The sequence below is a fragment of the Leptonotus elevatus genome, chromosome 3 (assembly GCF_054856555.1).
Source record: "Leptonotus elevatus isolate MCC_2025b chromosome 3, RoL_Lele_1.0, whole genome shotgun sequence".
Classification (NCBI taxonomy): Eukaryota; Metazoa; Chordata; class Actinopteri; order Syngnathiformes; family Syngnathidae; genus Leptonotus; species Leptonotus elevatus.
Window position 1 is genome coordinate 617180 of NC_141241.1, and position 22031 is coordinate 639210.

The 22031-nt window shown below is 42.6% G+C and overlaps 2 protein-coding genes across 4 annotated transcripts in view; one reads left to right on the plus strand and one right to left on the minus strand.

Moving 5' to 3' along the window:
• Positions 1 to 19416, minus strand: celf1 (cugbp, Elav-like family member 1). 3 transcript variants are annotated; one of them, XM_086071188.1, is made up of 13 exons: positions 19244 to 19416; positions 15523 to 15710; positions 14508 to 14590; positions 13884 to 13932; positions 13643 to 13777; positions 12087 to 12166; positions 11805 to 11966; positions 10826 to 10895; positions 9530 to 9652; positions 8100 to 8213; positions 7802 to 7990; positions 6955 to 7098; positions 1 to 5533 (listed from the first exon to the last, which is right to left on the minus strand). In XM_086071188.1, the coding sequence occupies exons 2-13, from the start codon at positions 15698 to 15700 to the stop codon at positions 5406 to 5408; spliced, it is 1455 nt and encodes a 484-aa protein (XP_085927314.1). In that variant the 5' UTR covers positions 15701 to 15710; positions 19244 to 19416; the 3' UTR covers positions 1 to 5405. The 3 variants fall into 3 exon arrangements, with proteins under 3 accessions (XP_085927314.1, XP_085927313.1, XP_085927312.1); XM_086071187.1 differs by lacking the exon at positions 19244 to 19416 and adding an exon at positions 17276 to 17498 and having other exon boundaries at positions 13643 to 13774; XM_086071186.1 differs by lacking the exon at positions 19244 to 19416 and adding an exon at positions 17276 to 17498.
• Positions 17548 to 22031, plus strand: part of vps35 (VPS35 retromer complex component) — a 14530-nt gene continuing 10046 nt past the window's right edge. Inside the window, exons 1-7 of the mRNA XM_086071331.1 lie at positions 17548 to 17569; positions 17627 to 17647; positions 19262 to 19313; positions 20188 to 20269; positions 21203 to 21301; positions 21423 to 21519; positions 21708 to 21831. Of these exons, the coding sequence (XP_085927457.1) occupies positions 17548 to 17569; positions 17627 to 17647; positions 19262 to 19313; positions 20188 to 20269; positions 21203 to 21301; positions 21423 to 21519; positions 21708 to 21831 (497 nt within the window). The remainder of the gene's footprint in view (positions 17570 to 17626; positions 17648 to 19261; positions 19314 to 20187; positions 20270 to 21202; positions 21302 to 21422; positions 21520 to 21707; positions 21832 to 22031) is intronic.

Sequence of the window (22031 nt, forward strand, 5' to 3'; positions counted from 1 at the left end):
TTTGAGCAAAACATTTGGCACCAGTTTATTTGTCATTTTCCAGAAGTGAATACAAACCAGTTGATATTTTTGTCAAGAATCTCAGTGCAGATATAAAAACATGCATCGTAAAAGAGAGGCACAGACGAACGAAAGTCGCCGCCTCGTCTTCGTCAGTCGGCTAACGACGCCTCACTGGCTGCTAGCCTAGCCTAGCGTTCAGTTACAAACGGCCCACAAGAAAATCAGCACTCTTTGCTCAAAAAGTTGCATTTTTTTTGTTCTTTTTTACGCCACCCCAGACATGACACGGGTGAGGCATTCACTCGTGACCACAATATGGCAAAAGACCACGCACACAAACGGCTCATTTTTCGACATGACACAGCATTCAGAAAAGTCGTAAAAAAGGATGTGAATAAACTTGAATACTGTATGTAAACTAATTAATGGCACAATTTTATATAATTAATCACAATCACATTTTCTACTTCCTATTAGGGGTAGATTTTTTGGGGTTTGGGGGAGGGGGCGATGGTCATGGTATGAGTTTCCCCCCCCCAAAAAAAGTCATTATTTTAGACTAAAATAAACTGTGATATCAAAACTTAATTGAAATGGTATTGAAATTGAACAAGTTACTGAAACTAAGTTTTTGGGAGTGATTATTGATCATAAACTGTTGAAGCTTCAGCCTAATCCTTTTTCGGTTATTAATTGGAACAATGTGTATTTATATCCACTAAATTCAACTCACGTTCAATCTTAGTGGACTTTAATAAAAACAAATATTTAAAAAATGGAATTTTGGGGGGGGGGCGGGGCGATGAGTCAATGACTCGATGGAATAATCGATAGGCGACTCCATTTTTTAAAAAGTCGTTAGTGACAGCATTAAATTGATTTATCCAAGAAGATGTTTGGGGTTTTCTTTTGTCTTATGTCATACTGTATATGAAGCCAAAATAAACAATTGAGTCTAATTTGGCGTCTGTGCTGTAAATGTTTTGGGGCCATATGTCAAATGTCGTTTAGGGCCAGCAAAATCCTGAATGCAATCATCAGCTGACATTATTTCATCAAGGTAACAAATTGATTCTTGTGGAAATATGACTTTTATTTTTGCTTTTGGGAAAAGTGAGAATTTTGTGGGGGGGAAAAGATTGTGAACCAAAATGTTGTGGTATTTTTTTTCTCTCCAAAAGCTATACTGGGGCCACGATGAAATGCTGCACTCTCCCGGGCACGTCTCGGGTTTCGCGTGTCCTCTAAATTTTTCCGACACACACGCCAGCACTCGAACACAACATTGTCTCAAGACACACAAAAGCACGACAATTCCAAGGGCCCGGCCGGGGCGCAAGTCAACGACCGCACGCCACGCCAGCGTCGATAAAAACGTTTCAATGTGAAGACATGTTCATGAGTTCTCACATTAATAAGAAAATAAATGATGCAACACTATTTCTAGATATCTCTGCCAGTGTTTACATTTTCAAATGATCATTCCTAGAAAATCACAATGTCTCATCACTGGTGAGCTATTTTTGGAACAGGCCCACGTGCTACTCAAGCGACACCATGTTGGTGACCTCAGCTTTAGGCTATAAAAAACAAAAACACTTTTTTAGGGCAGGGGAGACGACGGGTGACGGTCTTCGGGGCAGCCCGGCCGGCAAGGAAGGCAAACAACTACAAGTAAACCTCCTGGTGGGGGCGTCACACAGGCGCAGTACGGCGGGTGGCAAATCCAGGTCCAGAAAGTAAAACTCCAGCCAGTTTGGCATTAGCCCCTGAGGGCTAGCTCCCTAGCAGGTAAACGAGCACCAATGGAGCTAGCTAGCTAGCACCTGGGGCTAAATGCTAAATTCTCATTCAATTACAACTTTTTTTCCCCTCTGAAACAAGTTTGAGTTGATTCAGAAAAGGTTGGCCTTGATTGTCGTGTCGTAACATTTTGTTTCCTTTTCGGTGCGGACCTCGCCGTTAAGATGAGCCGAAGCAATGACGACGTTTATTGATGGGACCAATAAAAGCAGCACCGTGACGGGAAAAAAAGTACAAGGGAGACCTCCAGTTTCGTCGTTTGGACTTGACGGCGCCTCTGCCTCGTCCATAGCACCTTCTTTTTTGGTAATTTCCCACTGCAATCACGCCATTTTAAAGCTATTTAAAGTTGTGTTGTTACCTTTAGCAACGAACGTCCATCAGCCGGTCGGCTCGCGTCCGCTAGCAATGAATGTCCGGGCAGGAAAAAACTAATATTGGTTCCGGGTTTCCGGGTCGTGCAAATAAGTTTGTTTGTTTTTTATTACTGTACAAAGTATTTTGATGTAAATATCGACTTTAACGGGGAAATCCGACTTAAATGGAAATTCGTTTTACATCGCGAGGGTAGAAACGAGACTCCATCGTAACTTGAGGAGTCCCTGGTACTTGAATCATCCAACATAGTTGCGACGATGGCGGCGGGCGGATACAAGACAAGGACGCACACCAGGAGATCCATTGGAGTCGTTGCACACATTAGTGGTTGAAAACTACAGCAGATAAATAATTTAGGCAATAAATAGTTCCCCAGCACACAGGAGAAGTATAAAACCTTTTTTTCTTTTTGAAATATAAAAATAGAAGAGGCAGAGCCTTCAATATACACGCCAGTGTTTACAAAAAGAGCCGACGCACGGCTCCAAAGCGCGTCACGTGACGTCCGCGCTCCAATCAGACGAGGGAGACGTTCCAGGGACGTTTGTGGATGTGAAATACACTTTTGCACTTTTGCATTCCTATTGCTCCTTTTGTCACACATACGCTGATACCTTGACTTAGCGCTTCGCTTCTCTTCTCTTGCAGTCCCCAAAACAAACAAGGAAAAAACAATGTAGTGTTGGATGTGCGCTTTGAGGGGCGTGGCCTATTGGGCCATTTCTCCATTTTGATTTCATTTCACTGGCGTCATTTGAAGCTAGCGAGCGCTTTTTGAATAACTTGGGGCTCTCACAAGTCAAGGTAGCAGTCTATGCGGTATATTTCAGTTGTTTTGAGGGCTTAGATATATAAAAAGACTTCCTAAAAAACCCACACAACTCAACTGAATGACAGCAGAAGTGATCCTTATACGATTATAAATATATCAAGAATATACTGTACATTTTCCAGCGAGAAATCTCCTGTCAGGGACATTTAAGGATAATCAATGTAAAATACAATTTGAACAAATTCATTTTGATTGACTCTCGTCAGACAGCGACGATCGTAAAGGTTGAACGTACGTGTTCCATATTTACGATAGCAAACTTTACATTGAGTGTGGCACACGCACACACTGACAATAGCCAACTTTGAGTCATTTCCCCCTCATGCAAAGGTCAGATTATCGGATGTCTCCGATAAAGGGGCCGAAATTGGGGCCATTCAATCACTTGCGAATTTGTTCTCGGTCACGAGTGCAAATTCCGGCGGCTGACTGCACTCACACAATGCATCATGGGATATATTGCTTTTCTGGAGCCCAACAGTTGTTGACTACTTCTCAAGATGCATTGTGGGATACATTGCGGGCACAATATATGCGATAGTGAACCAACACTGTCGTCATAAAGGCGCTGGTCAGAAAATTTGAATATGGAGGGAAAGTCCTTTGTTTCAAAAAGTGAAATTTCATTTACATGAGTTCACCACACGCAAAGTGGAATATGTCAAGCCTTTATTTGTTCCAATCTTGATGATTATGACAGAAAAATAAAAAAAGTGCACCTTTTATGTGACCAACTAGAAAATGTATTTTGTCGGGCATCCGTTTACATCCATGTCGCCAGGACAAGACACGATGCTTTGATTTGGGCCTTCTGATGGTCTGCATTCCACGGCTTTCTCTTCCCTCGTCTTCATCAATTTTCAATGGGGTTCGAGTTATGTTTGCTAGCCAAACAAGTGGCTATTAAAGCAGGTATTGCTAGTTTTGGCTTTCGGACTGGAAAATGAAACTCATTGCCTCCAAAAAGTTTCTCAGCAGCGGGAAGTATGAAGCGCTCTTAAATGTCCTGGTCGACAGCTGCATTGATTAAAATGGATTTTCACTTATTTGCCGATTTTCGACCTCAATGGTTTCCTCATGTACATACTGATGACACAGCATCAGGAGCTACTGGGGGGTTCAGCGTCTCGCTCAAGGAAACTTCGACATGGTCAGCAAGAGTTGAGAATCGAACGCATCAGCTTCGGTTTGGGAGACGACAACTAATAACAGCAAAATTCCAGCCATTTTTATCCATCTCAGGGGGCAGTCATTTTGCCACTTGCTGTCGACTGAAGATGACATCACAGTTGCTCAGGTCTCAGGTAACAACCAATCAGAGCTTGAGTCCACTCCTTATGAATCTCTCCCAAATTTCCCAATGGCCGTTGCTCGTCATCCTCTCCGTCCCTCGTCACGTGTGCACTTTTTCTGGCCACGTTTTCCCCTCCCCTTAACACTCGGTTCATCTACTTTGATAGATATTATTTTATTTGTTTGTCTCTGTGTGCCCTGCGATTGGCTGGCAATCAGTTGAGGGTGTACCCCGCCTACTGCCTGAAGCCAGCTGGGATAGCCCCCCCCCCCTCCCCCCGCGACCCTTGTGCGGGTAAGAAAATGGATGGATGGATATTATTTTATAAGTCTTTAAAGTGAAAATTCGGAGAATAATGTAAGAATTGTCACTTTAAAAAGAAAAAAGTGAGAATCCTCCCAAACTTCTTTTTTCTCTCTTCACTGGCCCTAATCCTCTTCCGTAGTAAAACACTGGATTTGGGGGGGGGGGGGGGGGGGGTCTTTCTGCCATAACCATCAAAATTGAAAGATTGAAATATTTACCTTTGTGTGTGGTGAACAATATAAAAGTTTCACTTTTTGAAAAAAACTATTGAAACAAATGGACTTTACCTCAATATTCACATTTTCTGACCAGCACCCGTGTTTGACAACAGTGCTCAAAAATCGTTGACTCACTATATAGAGCGGCTCGGGAAGAATTCCAAGCACATGCATGGAGTCGAATGCAGAAGAACAAATCGGTGGCCAGACTCCGACATTTGTTCCAGTGGAGAACAGTGAAGAAAAAGTCAAGCACATTCAGGGGGGGGAAAACACGAAGGAAAAGATTTGGGCTGTCCCAAGTGCAAGACGTGGCAACAATCAAGGTATCAAAGGTAGCACAGCAAACAAAAGAGTTCCAAAAGAAAACATAGCAGTTTGTCATCCTCGCTGCAGGGAAAACAAAAGTGCATGAAGCCACAAAGGAGAAGACGGGAAGAATCCAGTCGGTCCGCTGGGGGAGGGGGTGGGGGTGGGGGTCGGGGTGGGGGTCGGGGTGGGCTATGGTCTGCCGCACGTTTGCCACTCCACTTACCGGAGCGTCTCCTACGCTAAGCGAGCCGGCGCAACTTCAGTACGGTTTGCTGTCGTTCTTGGAGCGCTTGAGCTGCACCTTGAGTCGCTTCATGCCAATCTGGAAACCGTTCATGGACTGGATGGCGGCCTGCGACGACACCGGGTTGTCGTAGCTCACAAAGCCTGCGGACACATGTGGACCAGCTCTTTGGTTACAAACCTCCAAATGCGACGTGTCACTCATGTCAATACACCTGTCATGTCTCATGTACCTCATCTACATATTTAATGTTTACACCTTTCGAACGTACCATATCTACATTCTATTCAACACAAATGTAATAATCAGACTAATACATTGAATAGTGTGTAAATGATGCATTATTATCAGAAGTGGCAAATCCAGGTTCAGAAAGTCAAAACCCTGCCACAGTTTGGCTTTACCCCAGATGCTAGCTAGCTAGCTACGAGCTCCCATGGTGCTCATTTACCTGCTAGGGAGCTAGCTAGCATCAATGGCTAAAGCCAAACTGTGGCAGGGTTTTGACATTCTGGACCTGGATTTGCCACCTCTGATAAGTTATGGTTCCAAGTTTCTGTTAAGAGGTGGCAAATCCAGGTCCAGAATGTAAAAACCCTGCCACAGTTTGGCTTTAGCCCCTGTTAATAGCTAGCTAGCTACTAGCTCCCGAGCACGTAAACGAGCAACATGGGAGCTAGCTAAGGTGCGAGCTGGCTGAAGCCAAACTATAGCAGCGTTTTTACTTTCTGAACCTGGATATGCCACTTCTGGTAATAATGCACGCTATTAAATGTATTATATTTATATTTTAACAATGATTTAAATAATTAATAGGGTGTCAGGCGATTAAAAATTGTAATCATGACTTCATTAGTTAACGATTTATCGTAAATTTGATATCTGTTTTAAATGTACAATAAAATGTACAATAAAAATATTTTTTTCTAAGTTTTCAAACTGTTGTTAACATAAAAGTGGGGAAAAATGTTAAACTTATAGAAATACGGCTGCATCTCTTAGTCATTGATACAGTAATTTCATAATCATTTATAAAATTGAGTTAAAATTAAAAAGATGTACGTACTGTAAAAAAACTAGCGTGATATTGATTTTTGTTGAGTTCTTTTTTCTGCCACTAGATGGCATAGTTGCATTTGTAAGACGGTGACAGCTCAGTGCATTTTTCTTTTCATATTAAGAGTGATCTAATCTTTAACATGAAGTAACTTGTGAAATTCTGCACATTTTTAACATTGTAAAATACAACTGGACCCCAGTCTCCACAAATAAATGCATTATTATTCAATTAAATGTATTACTGCTAAATTTTGACGTGGACGTGTCTGCTGCGTTGCGACTGGAATTCCCCCAGTAAAGGCTTTCAAAGTAATTAATCGTGCATAAAAAAAATAGTGGCATTAAAGGAACTTTAAATTAACTGAAAATGAACGCACTCATTTTGACATCCCTAATAATTAATGATAGATTATAACACCGTATAACTATTCAAAAAGGAAGAATGACTAATATCACACGTATCATATTTAGTTGTTTAACGTTGGGTACAGCAGCGCAAACTGACCAAAACACTTGCTGAGGTTGGTCTGCTTGTCAATGAAGACCTTGGCTGAGATGACGTTGCCGAAGGGCATAAACATCTGGAGCAGGTCCTGGTCGCCAAACTCTTGAGGCAGGTGGTAAATGAACAGGTTGGCCCCTTCCGGACCTGCAAAGAAACAAATCTCTGTCGTACGGCCGATAGGGGAAAACAACAACATTGCAGTCACAACATGATATGCACAAAATGCTCATTTGTGGCCACAAAAGCGGCATCCCGGTCCATGCGCAGGAAATACTCATTAATGGCTACATCATTCCCATGAACATTTTGGATGTCAATGTAAGTGTAATGTGTACTAGAAGCAACCAACTTTGCTCCCGGCTGTTTGACTGGATTTGGACTGATTTCGCAAGGCCCACAGAATATTGTGTTCTTTTGCTATATAAACAAACGTGGAACCTAACAAAAGAAAAAGTGTCATCATTATTCACAAATCTGTTTAAAACAATGGGGGGGAAAAAAATACTTTTGATCTATTATACTCTGCTGCCACCTGCTGGCCGTTTTTGTAATAACTACAATTGCTTCAACCGTTCTCTGCAGTTCAGAGGCTGCATCAAAGCCTTTTGTATGCTCTGGCATAAACAAACAAACGATCCATGGCAATATTTAAAATAGAAGGTTTTTATACGTTTTTGGGGAGCAAAAGAGTTAAGTTAGCCCCTTGTGTGCATGTTCTACCCAATTTGTGGCAACATATTAGCATCATGTGCTGACATATCTAAAATGCGGCCACATTGTTTTCCCTCCCCATGTGGTATCTGGTAGGTCTGCCATCTTGAAAGGGAACGCGAAACGCAGAGCTCACCTTCCTTTTGGCTCCCCGCGGCCGACACGCTCTGTTGTGACAGCAGGCTCTGGTTGTAGAGTCCCGGCAGCGCGGCGGCGGCGGCGTACTGCTGGATTCCCGAGTACGCCTGACTCAGCGCCTCCATGGTGCTGCCGGAGCCGTTAGACAGGCCTCCCGAGCCCAAGCCGCCGTTCAGTGCCGCCATTCCTGATCATCAATCGTACGGCGGACCCGTTTGCCACGTGGGATGCATTGCGGAGCCAAAAAGATGCGAAAAGGAAAATGGCGAGGCCCCCGGGAGGGCGGCGCTTCATACCTGCGAGCGAGCCCATGTTGAGGCCAGCTCCCGTGCTGGCAGCCAGAGACTGCAGCGTTCCCAGAGACGCGATGGTGTTGACGGACGACGTGTTGCTGGAGGTGGGGGACGAGCCTGAGACGGCAAACACGTCACAACAGCTTGAGACAAGGAAAGGAACGGCGCCTTTGTTTGCGCTGCACGAGAAACATTTTGCCTGCTGGTTCTTCGCTCCTATTTCTCATTTCATTTGTAGCTGTGGCTAGAAAGCACAGCGAGGAGCATCTTGTCAGCGACTGGCGCCATCAGTTATTGCCAACAGTCACTTTCTACTTATTTGCCCGCTTCCTCACTTTGGGGCCAACTGCTCCTTATTTGACAATCCTGCCATGTTTTTGTGGTTCAATACAAAAACGCCATACATGATATGTATGCAGAGTCTCAAACACAGACACAAGTGGGGTTTCCGTCCAATTGTTTTGAATTTTTTAAGCAAATTGACTGAAAATGCGCAAAACGGACATGCGACTTATGCCCGTTTCCATCTGTTCATCTCATGCGAATATTGAGAGGGGACTCCGTCGCCGTAGGTGGCGCTATACACCATAGAGATGTGCTCCACCAGTAATTTAAAAGAAGAAGAACAGGAAGCGACTGCGCTGTGCGAGGACATCGTATGAGTTTGCTTTTGTAATTCTTGATAAACCGTAGCGTTTCTTTGCTATTTTTTATCGAAAATTGCATCAATATTCGCTTCTTTAATTAATTCCAAAAAGATTTCTGTTTCGTCCCCCCCCCCAAACATGCCTTACTTTATCGTGCGCTATTGCTTTGTGACTACAAATGTACGTGTGACGTAATATCAGCATGTATCAGCGTTGCGTTAGTTCGCAAAACCGGTTTCCATAGCCAAAATTGGCGTTTTCCTTTTTTCCATCTGCTTCAAAATCCACCCCCTCCAAGCGTAAAAGCTTTTTTTTTGCGAATTTTGGGCCCTTTTTTTAAAATTTCTAGCCTTTCCATTAAGTTTTCTTTTTTCGTATATTTCTTGAAAATTCAAATAAAAATGTGTGGATAGAAACCCCACTAGAGACTCGCAGTTTGTCTACTGGCATCTGAATTTAACATTTAAGCTAGTTGAGTTGTTTTTTCGCCCTTTGGTCTCCTCTTCAAGTGGTAAAATGTTGGCTTTAATGGCTTAAGGTCCGATCCACTTTGCCAGTCTAAGGCGTAGCAAGCAAGGTGTCAATCAGTTGCCATACACGCGCGGGACACTCACGTAGCCTCGTGCTCATCTGACTGTTAGCTTGAGCTTCAGCAACTTTGCTGGAACATTTGATAAAGTGAGGCGACATTCAATGCTTGCAAGCGGTTTAAAACCGCCCCCAAAAAACCCCGTTAAGTCTGATTTACAGGAAGAATTCAAACATTCGCACACGCAGACTTCTTACCTGAGCTTGTTAGTGCACTGAGTGGACTGCTTGATGTAGTCATGGCACTGGAGCAACCGGTTGCTGAGGCCTGGCTGGCGGTCGCTGCTGCCAAGGCGGCCAAGTTCTGCATGGCATTAAGACCTGTTGTGCACAGACACGCACGCGCACGCACGCACGCACGCACACGCACGCCATCAATAATCATCTATCTGCACGGACGCTGCAGTCAAGGCGCATCACCCAACCCACCCTTTCGTCGACTGCAGCCCGCAAAGAAGGGCCAGAAAATGCAGCGTTCATATAGCAAGTCATTTTTATCCTGTAACAGTTCACCGCTTCCCTCATTTGTATCAAACTAACGGCTTGACTTTCAATAAAAGTTTGGAAAAACGGAAGTCTTTTAAAACTTTTGACCAGTAGCAGACATTATCAACTGTCCTGTACTATTTGTTGTATTAATTTGGTATTTTTGAATTGGTTGATTGGTTGACATTGATTTCAGTACTTACTTAAACTCATTCTTTCATTCATTTATCTAAAAAAAAAAAAATTGGTTCATTGATTTATTGTAAATAATACATTTTAATAAACAAACCTTCCACATTTTACTTGATGAAATCAGTAAATTAATTGTGAGATTCATTACAAATGAGAGAAATGCAAAATTAAACGAACCCACTATTTCATTAAAATAAACTCTTATTCAAAAAGAAGCTTAGTAAAAATCCATTTGATATATATATTTAACACTTAACTGATATTTAGAATTGACTTAATTAGATCTATCCATCCATTTTCTTAACCGCTTGTCCTCACAAGGGTGGCTGGAGCCTATCCCAGCTGGCTTCGGGCAGTAGGCGGGGTACGCCCTCAACCGGTTGCCAGCCAATCGCAGGGCACAAAGAGACAAACTTATTTAGCTACATGTAAAATACAAATTTTAAGTGAGAATGAATGAGTTTGTTATTAAGATCAATTATTGTGCACATTTTCCCTAAATTTTACATTTCTGTAACTTTTTTTTTAACCATCAATAAATGACCAACCTGTCCCATTTTAAAAATGAAATATGTCCTCTCACACACGGCCCATGACAGCTGCCTTTTGCTGTTCCTTGTGAAAGGTACGGCTTGGGGGACCAAACGCAATTGATAGGTACGATCAGATCCGCGATGGCGCTTATGCAGCCCCTTCCATGCAGATGTTGGTCAGAATGTGCGAATCGGAGATACAAAACTGGCATTTATAAGCATGTGCCTTTCACACAACAAAAGCGGGACCTTCGTCTCTACTGGCACTTTCCTGTCGGCGCACCTGAAGCGGGATGAAGGTTGCTGAGCGCGTTCCCCGTGGAGGCCGACTGCTGCAGCAGCTGTAAGTAAATCTGCACACAGCAAACAGCCACAAACACTTCAATCAATAACGGCGGTTATGTTTGACTGATATTGAAGTCGCCATTAGTAAACATGATTATTCCCTAATTAAGAATTTAGCAGTCATTCAACTACCAAAACTCACCTTTAAATATAACTTCATTCAAAAGAACAACCAGAAAATAAATCATTAACAAGTATAACAATAATGTTATACATGTAAAATGACTGCAATAAAAAAAACGGAAAAATTCATTCCTGCTGTAGCGCTTTGGCAAACTTAATTAACATAACTCATTGTGTCGGCCGTGAGTATTGTTACGCTCGTTACCCGGCCGTCTGTGTGCATTCCTACAGTTTGTGTGTCAAAGTTTGGCTATTTCAAGTTCGCTTATGTGTGAAGCGAATTTGTGCTAGCTGGTCAACTGGGTTTTCCATTGAACGCTAGCATTGAGCTGGCGATGTACCAAAAAAACAAAGTCCATCCATCCATTTTCTGTACCGCTTGTCCTCACAAGGGTCGCGGGGTTGCTGGAGCCTATCCCAGCTGGCTTCGGGCAGTAGGCGGGGTACACCCTGAACTGGTTGCCAGCCAATCGCAGGGCACACAGAGACGAGCAACCAATCATACTCACAATCGCACCTATGGACAATTTGGAGTGTCCAATTCACCTGCCATGCATGTTTTTGGAATGTGGGAGGAAACCGGAGTACCCGGAGAAAACCCACGCAAGCACGGGGAGAACATGCAAACTCCACCCAGGAAGGCCGAAGCCCGGACTTGATCTCACAACCTTTGCACTGGGAGGCGGTCGTGCTAACCAGTCAGCCACCGTGCCGCCAAAAAAAACCCAAAGTATTTGTTGTATTTGTGATGATATGCGTGTTCGGGACGCGCTTGCAGGTCACAAGACGCTTACCGCGAGGTACTGCGGCCCCAGACTTCCCAGTCCGGTCAGGTTTCCCCACATGGACGCGGCGCTGAGTTGCTGCATCTGCTGCTGCAGCTGAAGCGCCATACGCTTCTGCTCTTTGTCTTTCTGGGTGTCGGCAAACTTGACCACGATGGGCGACGAGCAGCCCTAAACGCAAAACACACAAACGCGATGTCTCGGGAGACGCTCGGTGTCACAATACGAACGCTGCTTGTGCGCTAATGTTTCAATAAAGGTTTTGCGCATGCGAGTGCGCTGGCTGTTCACCTCCATGGTCTGGGACTGGTGCATGGACTTGATGGCGGCTTGGGCCATCTGTCTGGCTGTGAACGTCACAAACGCACAACCTGAAACACACAAACATGCATGGTTCTACAACAGAAGTGGACTGACACCAGGACAAACGTGAACACCAGAGGTTGGACGTTAGTAGATGTAGAGGGTTTTTTCTTTCCTTACTGCATTCTTAACTGCTGAGAAGAAGGAAATATTTGACTCGGATCAAACGACAACAAACAAACAAAAGTGACAAATGTGAAGAAATCGTTTGACTGTCGACCATCAGCATTTTATTTTCAGTTGGCCTCAAAACTATCAAAATCCTTTACCTCCGTTCGCAAACAAAATTCTAATATTTGTTTGTGGAACTCTATTAAATTATTGTCCACTTGGGGTCGCCATCCTCACATTCTACACTGTAGAAATCTGCGCTTTTAAATGTGCGTGGCTTTAGAAGGCCGGGGTATGGCCCGGTGAGTGACGTGGGAGTCGGCAAATGAGAATGTTGGCTGCTGTTGGCTCCGGTTAGCAGCTGACTGTTAAAGGGATACTTGACTCATTGAGCCATTTTCAGCAGTAAAAAGTTCATATGTTGTCCACAATTAACCCCATAAAGCCTGAACCATGAAATATGTGAGAGAAAATTTGGATTCTTTGTAAGTAAAGTAGTCCCTTTAAACAAACCCAAAAACTTTTTTTTTTTTTTAAATCAACTTTAACTTTTGATTTGTGTCATATTTGATACACCCGGTCACAATGCTTTAAATTTGTACATTTCTAACTGTCAAAAATATAATAATAAACAGACATATCAAACATATTAGTATTTCCAAAAATCAGAAAGAACATTCCCACTATTAATAGGTATAGGTGCCTCTCCTTTCTCAATTGGGGGATCTTGCAAGGTGGCTGGAAAAGCCATCATACTGCCATCTAATGGATTATCCGTGCAATGCATGCGTCAGATCACATACGTCAGGGTTTTAATGGGGGGGAAAAATATTATACTCATGAAATAGAGAGCTCAAAATGTCTTGTATTTAATGATACGTTTGGCTTTAAAGGGTTAATTTGATAACTTGTGTACAATTAATACCTTTAATATCTATTTCCTCAGCACAGGTGAGGTCATCTTCAGTCGACAGCAAATGCAAAGATTTGTTTTTCAAGATATTAATTGTACATGAAAAATAATAAAGTTATCAAATTAGTTCTGGACAAAATAGGAACTTTTTACTGCTGAAAATGGCTCAATGAGTTAAGCATGCCTTTTAACTGGCTAACCGTTAGCCAGTCTGTTCACTGAGTTTAATTTGCTAACGATGTTTGTCGTAAGTCGTTGTACACGTGCCGTTGTGTACAAGAAAAAGGATCACTGGATAGAATCGAGGTAGAGATTTTGTGTGTTTTTTTTTTTTTTTTTTTAATAATCCAGTTGGAGTTATTTGTCAAATCATTGCAGCCCTAACACTGTGACAAGCGCATGTAATTCCATCAACGTTGCTGCATGCACGACGTCTGTCGGCGCAGAAGACGGTCGTCACCTCGGCTCAGTCCGTCGGGGCCGCGAAGGATCCGACACTCCTCGATCTGCCCGTAGGGCGAGAACATCAAGCGCATGTCGTTCTCGTTACACTTCTTGGAGATCATGCCGATGAACAGCTTTCTGTCCTCCACTGCTGCGTTACACATATAACGTGCGCACTCATTTCACATTTGGCACAATCACTCAACAGCATCGATTGCATTCTGATGGAAGAATTCCATCCCTCAAAAAGTCCTCACCGTTGTTCTTCTCACTGTCGGCTGGCTTCATCTGGATGGGGTGGTGCATCTGGAAGAGGGAAAAGATTCAACATCAGCGCTCATCTCCACTTTGTGCAGCCATTTTTTCAATTAATTCAGTACCCGGGACCTCGCTTTTCGAGATTAATTAATCGAACCATCGCATGTAACGTACATCCAATTAATCTGGTCCAAACACCCAAAAATATGAATACATATCATTTATAGTTCCAGTTCTTTGGACCAATAGTGGCTTATTTAGTGGTCACATTTAAACTACATTATTATTTTTTATTAAGTATGATTGTGAAATAAAACACCATGTGACATGCCCAAGAAAGTGTGGTGAAACCGTGTTGCTACGCCGCTACTTTTATTTTGAAGGCTTGAAATCCATTGAAAGTTATGATGTTCTTCATTATTATTATTATTTTTTTGTGGAATCTGGACCATATTTTCCATAAAGAAAGGCTGAAATGACGAACTCTTTAACGACTGAACCATTCCGGTGGAACAGAAGTGGACTGTCAAAATGAGTGAGCTGCATCAAAAGGGCGGCTGCTTGTTTCCACGGAAACCGGCGCACTATGAAAGGCGAGCTTGACGGCCGCCGCCGCTACTCACCCCTGGAAGAATCTTCATGTTGTGAAGAGCGTTCTGTGCTTCCAAGGCTGACTTGCGAGTGTAGTACGTGATGAAACAGCATCCTGCCGCCAGACAACACACACACACACACACACACACACATACACAACAAATGGTAACTCAAGGACACCAAATGCTCCAAAACCGTCATATCGGGGCTGTTTATTCACTCAATTGCAGGAGGGCTATTTACATTAACAGTTAACTATAGACTTGTGTATTTTTTTTTAACAATAATGGAATGCATAGGAGCTCATCACTTGAACCGCAATGTTAGTGTGTTTCCTTTTTTCAATTACTTTAAGATTAGGTTCAATTGATAAGAGCTTGACAAAAGATAAAATCCCAAAAATATCATGTTTAAGAGGTGTGTATACATACTACATGACATGAGCTCACGCCATTTACAGCCATAGATAGGGCTGTGCAATTAATTGAAATTCAATTACAATTTCAATTATTACACAAAATCTGCATAATCGTAAAAAAATTTGAGCTGATTAAATGTATACATTTGCTACTTGTATCATTTTAAAATAACGAATTTAATAAATGTTGTTCCATCCAAAAGGAACTTGCATAATAATAGTGTTTCAAAGATTTTTATTTCTCTTAATATTTTTTATTTGTGCGCATGCTGCACTCCAACTTCAACTTTTTGCCAACATAAATAAATGAATATATATTATTATAAATATATATTATTCTCAATTCTGTTTGGTCCAAAAGGAATGTACATAATTATAGTGTTTCAAATGTTTTAATTGGTCTTAATATTTTTAAATGCTTAAACATTTTCTTGTTTTGTACCCAAAAAATAAAAATAATCATTTGAATTATCGTGATTTCAATTCTTGCCAAAATAATCGTGATGAATATGTTTTCCATAATTGAGCAGGCCCAGCCACAGATATGAATCCGACACGCTCATTCATTTTCAGCTGCGTGCTTATGGCTAAGCTAATGTCCATGCGTTCCATTTGTCCAGGCTCACCTTTGCTCTGCGGCGGAGTCTGACTGCGATCCCTAAGAACGTTGATCTCGTAGACGGCGCCGTACGGCTCGAAGAGCTCACGCAGCTGCTCCTCGGACCAGGAGCGCGGGATCTGGCCCACGAACATCTTGATGGTGTCCACATCTGGTTGGTCAGGGTGGTCCAGGGACCCGTTCATCTTCTTGCCACTGCAAAGGCACACGTGACTGTCAGTACCACAAATCATGTGCTAACCTTCAATGATATTAGAGAGCACGTTGAGATGAGTTCATTACATACGGTCTACTTTTGCAGACAATTTTCTTTGTTGGTGTATCGTGAGATTTTTGAACCGTAAACCATGTGCCTTGACCCAACACAAGTTGGGAAACACTTATCTAAGATCTACACTATGTATTATAACATGGATCACTCAAACGTCTAAAAAGTAGGGGCGCACCAATCCGTTTTTCGGCGGATCCCCGATCTTTTACAAAGTCTGACCTGCCAAACCCCGTTTTTTTTTCCATAACAAACATTCTCCTTGTCAGTGTGTTTAATTGCAAAAAAATTAACAATATATATGTGGCACGATCCAAACGGGCTGTTTCAACTGCATATGAAGATTTTGTCAAATCAAAATGAAAAGCCAATGTGAGTCATCTCAGCAGAAGAGGACAGTGGCTGACATTTTTCAGACCTCTGAGGAGGGAGATGACTTTGAAGTAGAGCCCGACCAATTCACTTTCTTATTGTTTTATTTTGGCATTGTCCTCTCAACTTATATTTAAAGTTGATATTTCAAGAATTCAAAGACTTTCTTTTCTCAAAGTGCGCCAAAATAATCAAAATGAGAAGTTGTTTCGGCTTCAATTGAGCATATTAGCAGTTAGCCCGTAGTCTTCCGTTCGGCGCGATATTCAGAATCATTTTTGATCAAGGCATGCTTTTAACGTGCATTTGATTGCTGGCAGCGAGACTGTCTTGATTCATTATTAAACGAATGTATTTTCATTAGAGCTCATTATATTCAGCACACAACGACAGAAGCCTCGCTCGTGTTCCAATACGATCCCCAAACGAAAGCGTCCACACTCACGTCACGCATTTGTGCTTTACAAAAGTTTACACGGGAATAATATCTACGTTTTCAAAAAATCCACTTCAAAAATCATTTGTAAAAGTTTGCTTGTTGGCTTTCATCTCACGAACAATTGATATTCTAATGAAACAAACGTATACCAAATCTCCTTAATAGAAGCTCGACCCACAACATGACAGGACCAAGAAAGACCTTCTCCCATTCAGACCATATCCACTAAATTCACCTTCTTTTTTTAAGTTGTTGAAGAGGTTTCACCTTTAATTCACGTAAAGGCTTCTTCACTTTTGAATGACAATCAACAAAGACAACCAAAAATCTTGGTCGGTGATGTCGGCTTGTGGGTTTTATTCTTAGCTGGTTTCCAGTGAGGGCTGGTCCAAAAGCCTTTTGCATTAAAAGGTAAACATCCTCAACAAACAAGAAGAGTCCAGTTGCCTCCATCCAAATTTGGCAGAAATCTTGTTTGGCAATATCACGGCATATTTTGTTCTCAGTAAAGAACGATAAGAACCTGTGGTCCGAAACTGAAGAAGCCTTTTGGACTCAACTCTTGCGTAAGTTGTTACAAGCGGACGTCTTCTTGGGATGACGTGAAACGTCTTCACCAACTTCTATATTATCTCAACTTCAGCAGTATGAGTACAAGAAATAGTGACAAAGGCGACTCACACAGGACTAGAATTCAAAGAGCAATGATCCACCATCATCTCCGGGAGGAAATCCAGTTTAAAAGACGCCATGGTGGCTTGCAGGAGACAAAACTAAACAAGAACGAGGATGAGCCGCTGGACGTCAACAAACGCGCTGCTTGCGGAGCGGTAAACACCAACTGGATCTACACATGGACAACCTGGCCAGAACATGAGGCCGAGGAAACGCGGGCAGTGGGTGACACCATAGACAGCGAAAAGGCCTATGGCGGAAGCGGGGATGCTGGCGGGATGACGGGGGGGGCCGGAGGGCGTGATGGCCACAATCAAAATGCTGATGACCCGCGGCCTTTGTGATCGTTTCTCCTAGGCCAGCAGATCTGGCTGCAGCGTCAGATAAACAGCGTGTCAGATTGATGGCGATAAAGCCCAGTGGGCAGCGGGAATGAAAAGAGGGAGTCAATGCAGCCACGCAGCCGGCCCGTAATCCCCGGACTAGCAGCATCGCCGACCAACAATTAAGTTCCGGGCACAGGGGAGAAGGATGGGGGAGGCCGTGACTTTGTGTTTGTCCTGATTCGTTTGTGTGGAACACGTGAACAAACGGACAGACGGCAAAAGTCATGTTACGTGCAACCATCCATTTTCTTCTGCTTATCCAGGGTCAGATCGCGGGGGCAACAGCTTAAACGGGGAAGCCCGACTTCACCCTCCCCAGCCACTTTGGCCAACTTTTCCCAGTGGATCTCACGAAGGCACGTCACCCTTTTCCCATTGAGGGCAATTTGGAAATTTGGAGGTGCTGATTCGCATTCCCAACTGCTTCACCCTCAACCGTAAACCGCTCCAGGGAGAGTTCAACATTGGGTCTTGATCATACCAACAGAACCACATCATGTGCAAAAAGCCAGAGGCAATACTGAGGACACCAAACTGGACCCCCTCAACGCTTCGGCTGCACCTAGAAATTTTGTCCTTAAGGGTTATGAATAGTGTTGTTCCGGTACCGTTTTTTGGCCCCCGATACCGATTCCGAGACCTAAGGTTTTTTTTCTCAACATCAAAAAGCCGTCCTGCCATTGGTTCAGAGCATTTAAGGGCCAATAGGATATCTTAGCTGGACATGCAGTGAACATGTCATACCAGTATCGGAACAACACTAGCTATGAATAGTCGCTCATCAGTGACAACGGGAAGCCAAAGGCAGATTTGTGATATTGTGACAGCATTTTACTAATGACTTTATGCAATTTATGCTATTAATTTCCATTACTCAACAGTAGAACCTCAAAAACAAGCAGGCAGACATTTGCTCATTGGCCAAATCAGCTTTTTAAAATGGACATTTCATTAGTAGATGAGGTTTTAATTTTGTTTTTAAAGGTGTATGTCTAAAATGCTATTTAAAAATAAACCAATTAATTCACATTTATTTATGTACTAGTATTATATGTAATGCATTTAATTACAATCAAACAATGATCTAACAAAATAAATGTTATGGAAAATGTGTTTCAACTTGTTTATTTTACTAATATTGTTTATTATGCAATGAGGCGTAAAATATTAAACAAAAAAATAATTGAGAAGCACTCTTCTCACCACAAGTACAGTCCAATAAACTAACTTCCACTGTTATCGTTCCAAGGTGCAATAAAGTTTCACCGTTTTGAACAAACTTCCGCGTTAGGAGGTGACATCACGTGCACCCTTCTTTCGGATATAAATAGTGACCAAAACATAATTTATTAATAGTGACCAGAAGTGTTTACATTGGTCGCACTTGACACCAGCCTGCTCTCACCATAAACGCCACACGTCGCGTACTAGTCGCACTGTTAGCGTTAACGTTAGTCAACCAAGACCAACAAGTTTGACAGTCAGCTGTGAGGTGCGCGCGCACACGCACCTTCAGCTAGGCTAGGCTAGCTGGCTAGCACGCTAGCTCCCAACAAGCCTTTCTCAACTTGAAATGAGCACAACTTACCCGTCTTTTACGCCACAGTTTATTTGACTGGTTTTGGCTCTGACCAAGGTGCCGTGTTGGACGCTGTCCGGTAAATGTAATGTTATGTTGTGCTAATGTGCTGTACACTTTCAAATCGTTAAGTTTAAGCGGCGAGTACTCCTAACTTGACAGATTGTGACAGCTAGCCGTTACTGTGTAAAAATGGCAGGCACTCTCCCCAGCTCGGGCCGCTACCATTACACCGCTCCAGTGGGGGAGGCGAGTTATTACTAATCCGAGGCAATTTCAGACCTTTTTATTCATTCATCATGTGTTTGTTTATTAAGAACGGTAACTTATTTTAAGCATGTACTTTGGACGTTTCGTAATTAGAAGTCAGAGCTTTTAGAAAATTAAGTATTGGTTGAATATTCCCTGCGTAAACATGGCAGATGGTACGGTCCACTGAGAGGCACCATGCTGGACAGATGTTTTCAGTCGATTTTCCTACAACATACAACACTTAAAAAAAAAAGTAAAACGGCGCTCAAACTAGTCAGTAATTTATTATGTATTACCAAGCATCAAGTTAAACAAAGGCAAACAAATGATTTTAACAAAGCACAAGGAATTCAAGATGATTATTTATCATATGCACACTAAAAACACATCAGTAACAATGAGCACTGACATGGTTGGGTCACCCTCAGCAGCATCAACTAAAATGAAGCGTTCTCTACAGTACGCCATTGAGACTTTCACATCTCTTTGGAGTTTGGCCACTGTTCTTTGCATAACTGTCCTAATTCAGCAACACTGGAGGGTTTTTCATCTATCTATCTGTCACACTTTGTTCCAGTTCTCACTAAAGTACTCTATTAAAAAAAATATTATTATAATTATTAATATTATTATTATTAATATGCACGTCCCCGACGACCCCACCCGCCGCGTCCTCGTGACGTTACTGGTCACTGGCGCAGGAAGTCCGTGAACGCATCTCGGCAGTCACATGACAGGCAGGCAGCGCCGTTGGACTGCTCTGACACCCAACTCCGAACCATGGTAAGTGGCCGAATCGACTCAATGCAACGCCCGCCTTTGAACGGTTCCGAGCTCGGCATTTATGGTATATATTTGCTCGTGTGCGATCCAAAAAAGCAGACGAGCATTTTCATTTAGCGCCGTTGTGGCCTAAACGCTTTCGTCATGCAGAAATGGAAGCTAGGCTAGGCTAGGCTAACAGCGACTTCTAGCTAAAGGCAATAACGTTGTAATTGGAAAATGTAAAATTTAATGTGTTTTCTGTGCTCTTTTGTCGTGTTATTCGCGGCGTGGGACCAGCAAAGCGTGTTATTTGTTGTTATTTGAGCCACTTTTGAGGGGAGATTCTGACGCCTGATTGATGTTGTTAGCTTAGTTTAGCATAGTTTAGCTTTGCTTCTGTCAAATGTCGTTAGATGCAGTTCATGTCTTCCAATTAAGAGTTGTATTTGCTCACATTCATTAATAATCTTATTGGTTCAGTTTCAGCTTCCTCCTTACTGTCTAATGTAAACTAACTGAACACTTTTAAGAAGAACAGCATAGCTCATCTTTACAGTAATATTCTTATCAAATATAAATGTTTTTTTATTCCACTTTTTGAATAAGCAAACATCTCGTGGCATTAAATACAGCACTTATGTTGAGAAAAACTGGCTGCATGGTGCTGAAGGGATTTGCATATCTCCCTCGCAGTTCAGAGTTTTGTAGATATGTGTGTAAAATTTTCCAGATGAATTGATTTTTGAGTGTTGTGAGGCACACTTTGGAGATGATTCCAGTGAGTAATTATCATTTCCCAGTGATGAATATTGACAAAGTTATGAATCTAAATTGGAACTTGGAAATAGGAACACATTTTCTATTTCCAGGCATGAGTCTAATACACAAGTGTGAAAATAATTTAAACGCACATAAAAAAAAAAAAAAAGTCATTTATTTTTCTTATTTCAGCCGACTACACAGCAGTCTCCTCAGGATGAGCAGGAGAAGCTTCTGGATGAAGCCGTGCAGGCCGTCAAGGTCCAGTCTTTCCAGATGAAACGATGCCTGGTAGGAACATTTCAGCAAGACGTCTTGTCACGTGAGCTCACGAGATTGGGCTCTCTTCTCTTCTTCTCTCACGGGATTGTTGTTTTGCTTTGCGCTTGCTTCACTTCTTGTTTGCTTGCAGGACAAGAACAAGCTGATGGACGCACTGAAACACGCCTCCAACATGCTGGGAGAACTGCGGACTTCCATGCTGTCTCCCAAAAGCTACTACGAGCTCTGTATCCTCAAATGTGTGACGTGCATAGCAAACGGAAAGACAAACATTCAGACAACTGCTATTGCGCCTGTTCTTGTTAGTGTAGCAGGTCAGCTGGATAAACAGTGGACTGGTCGCCCACCGCAACCTTCCAAGTGTTGTACTAATTGACCAGGTGTGTTGTTGCTCCTTAACGAGCGGCGTGAGAAGACATGGCCATCTCGGACGAGCTGCACTACCTGGAGGTCTACCTCACGGACGAGTTTGCCAAAGGGCGCAAGGTGGCCGACCTGTACGAGCTGGTCCAGTACGCGGGGAACATCATTCCCAGGCTGTGAGTAGCACCATCGCCACGCAGGAAGGATTGCTGAGCGGCTCGTAGTCAGCACAATATTGTAGAAAGAAATGAAGAGACGTGATCATGGGAAAGTCAAATCATTAGGCACACTACACAGACAAAGTAGTCATGCTCAAAACTTCTGCCAAATATTAGTTGAAATTTATTTAAAAACAAATATATATATATTACCAAAA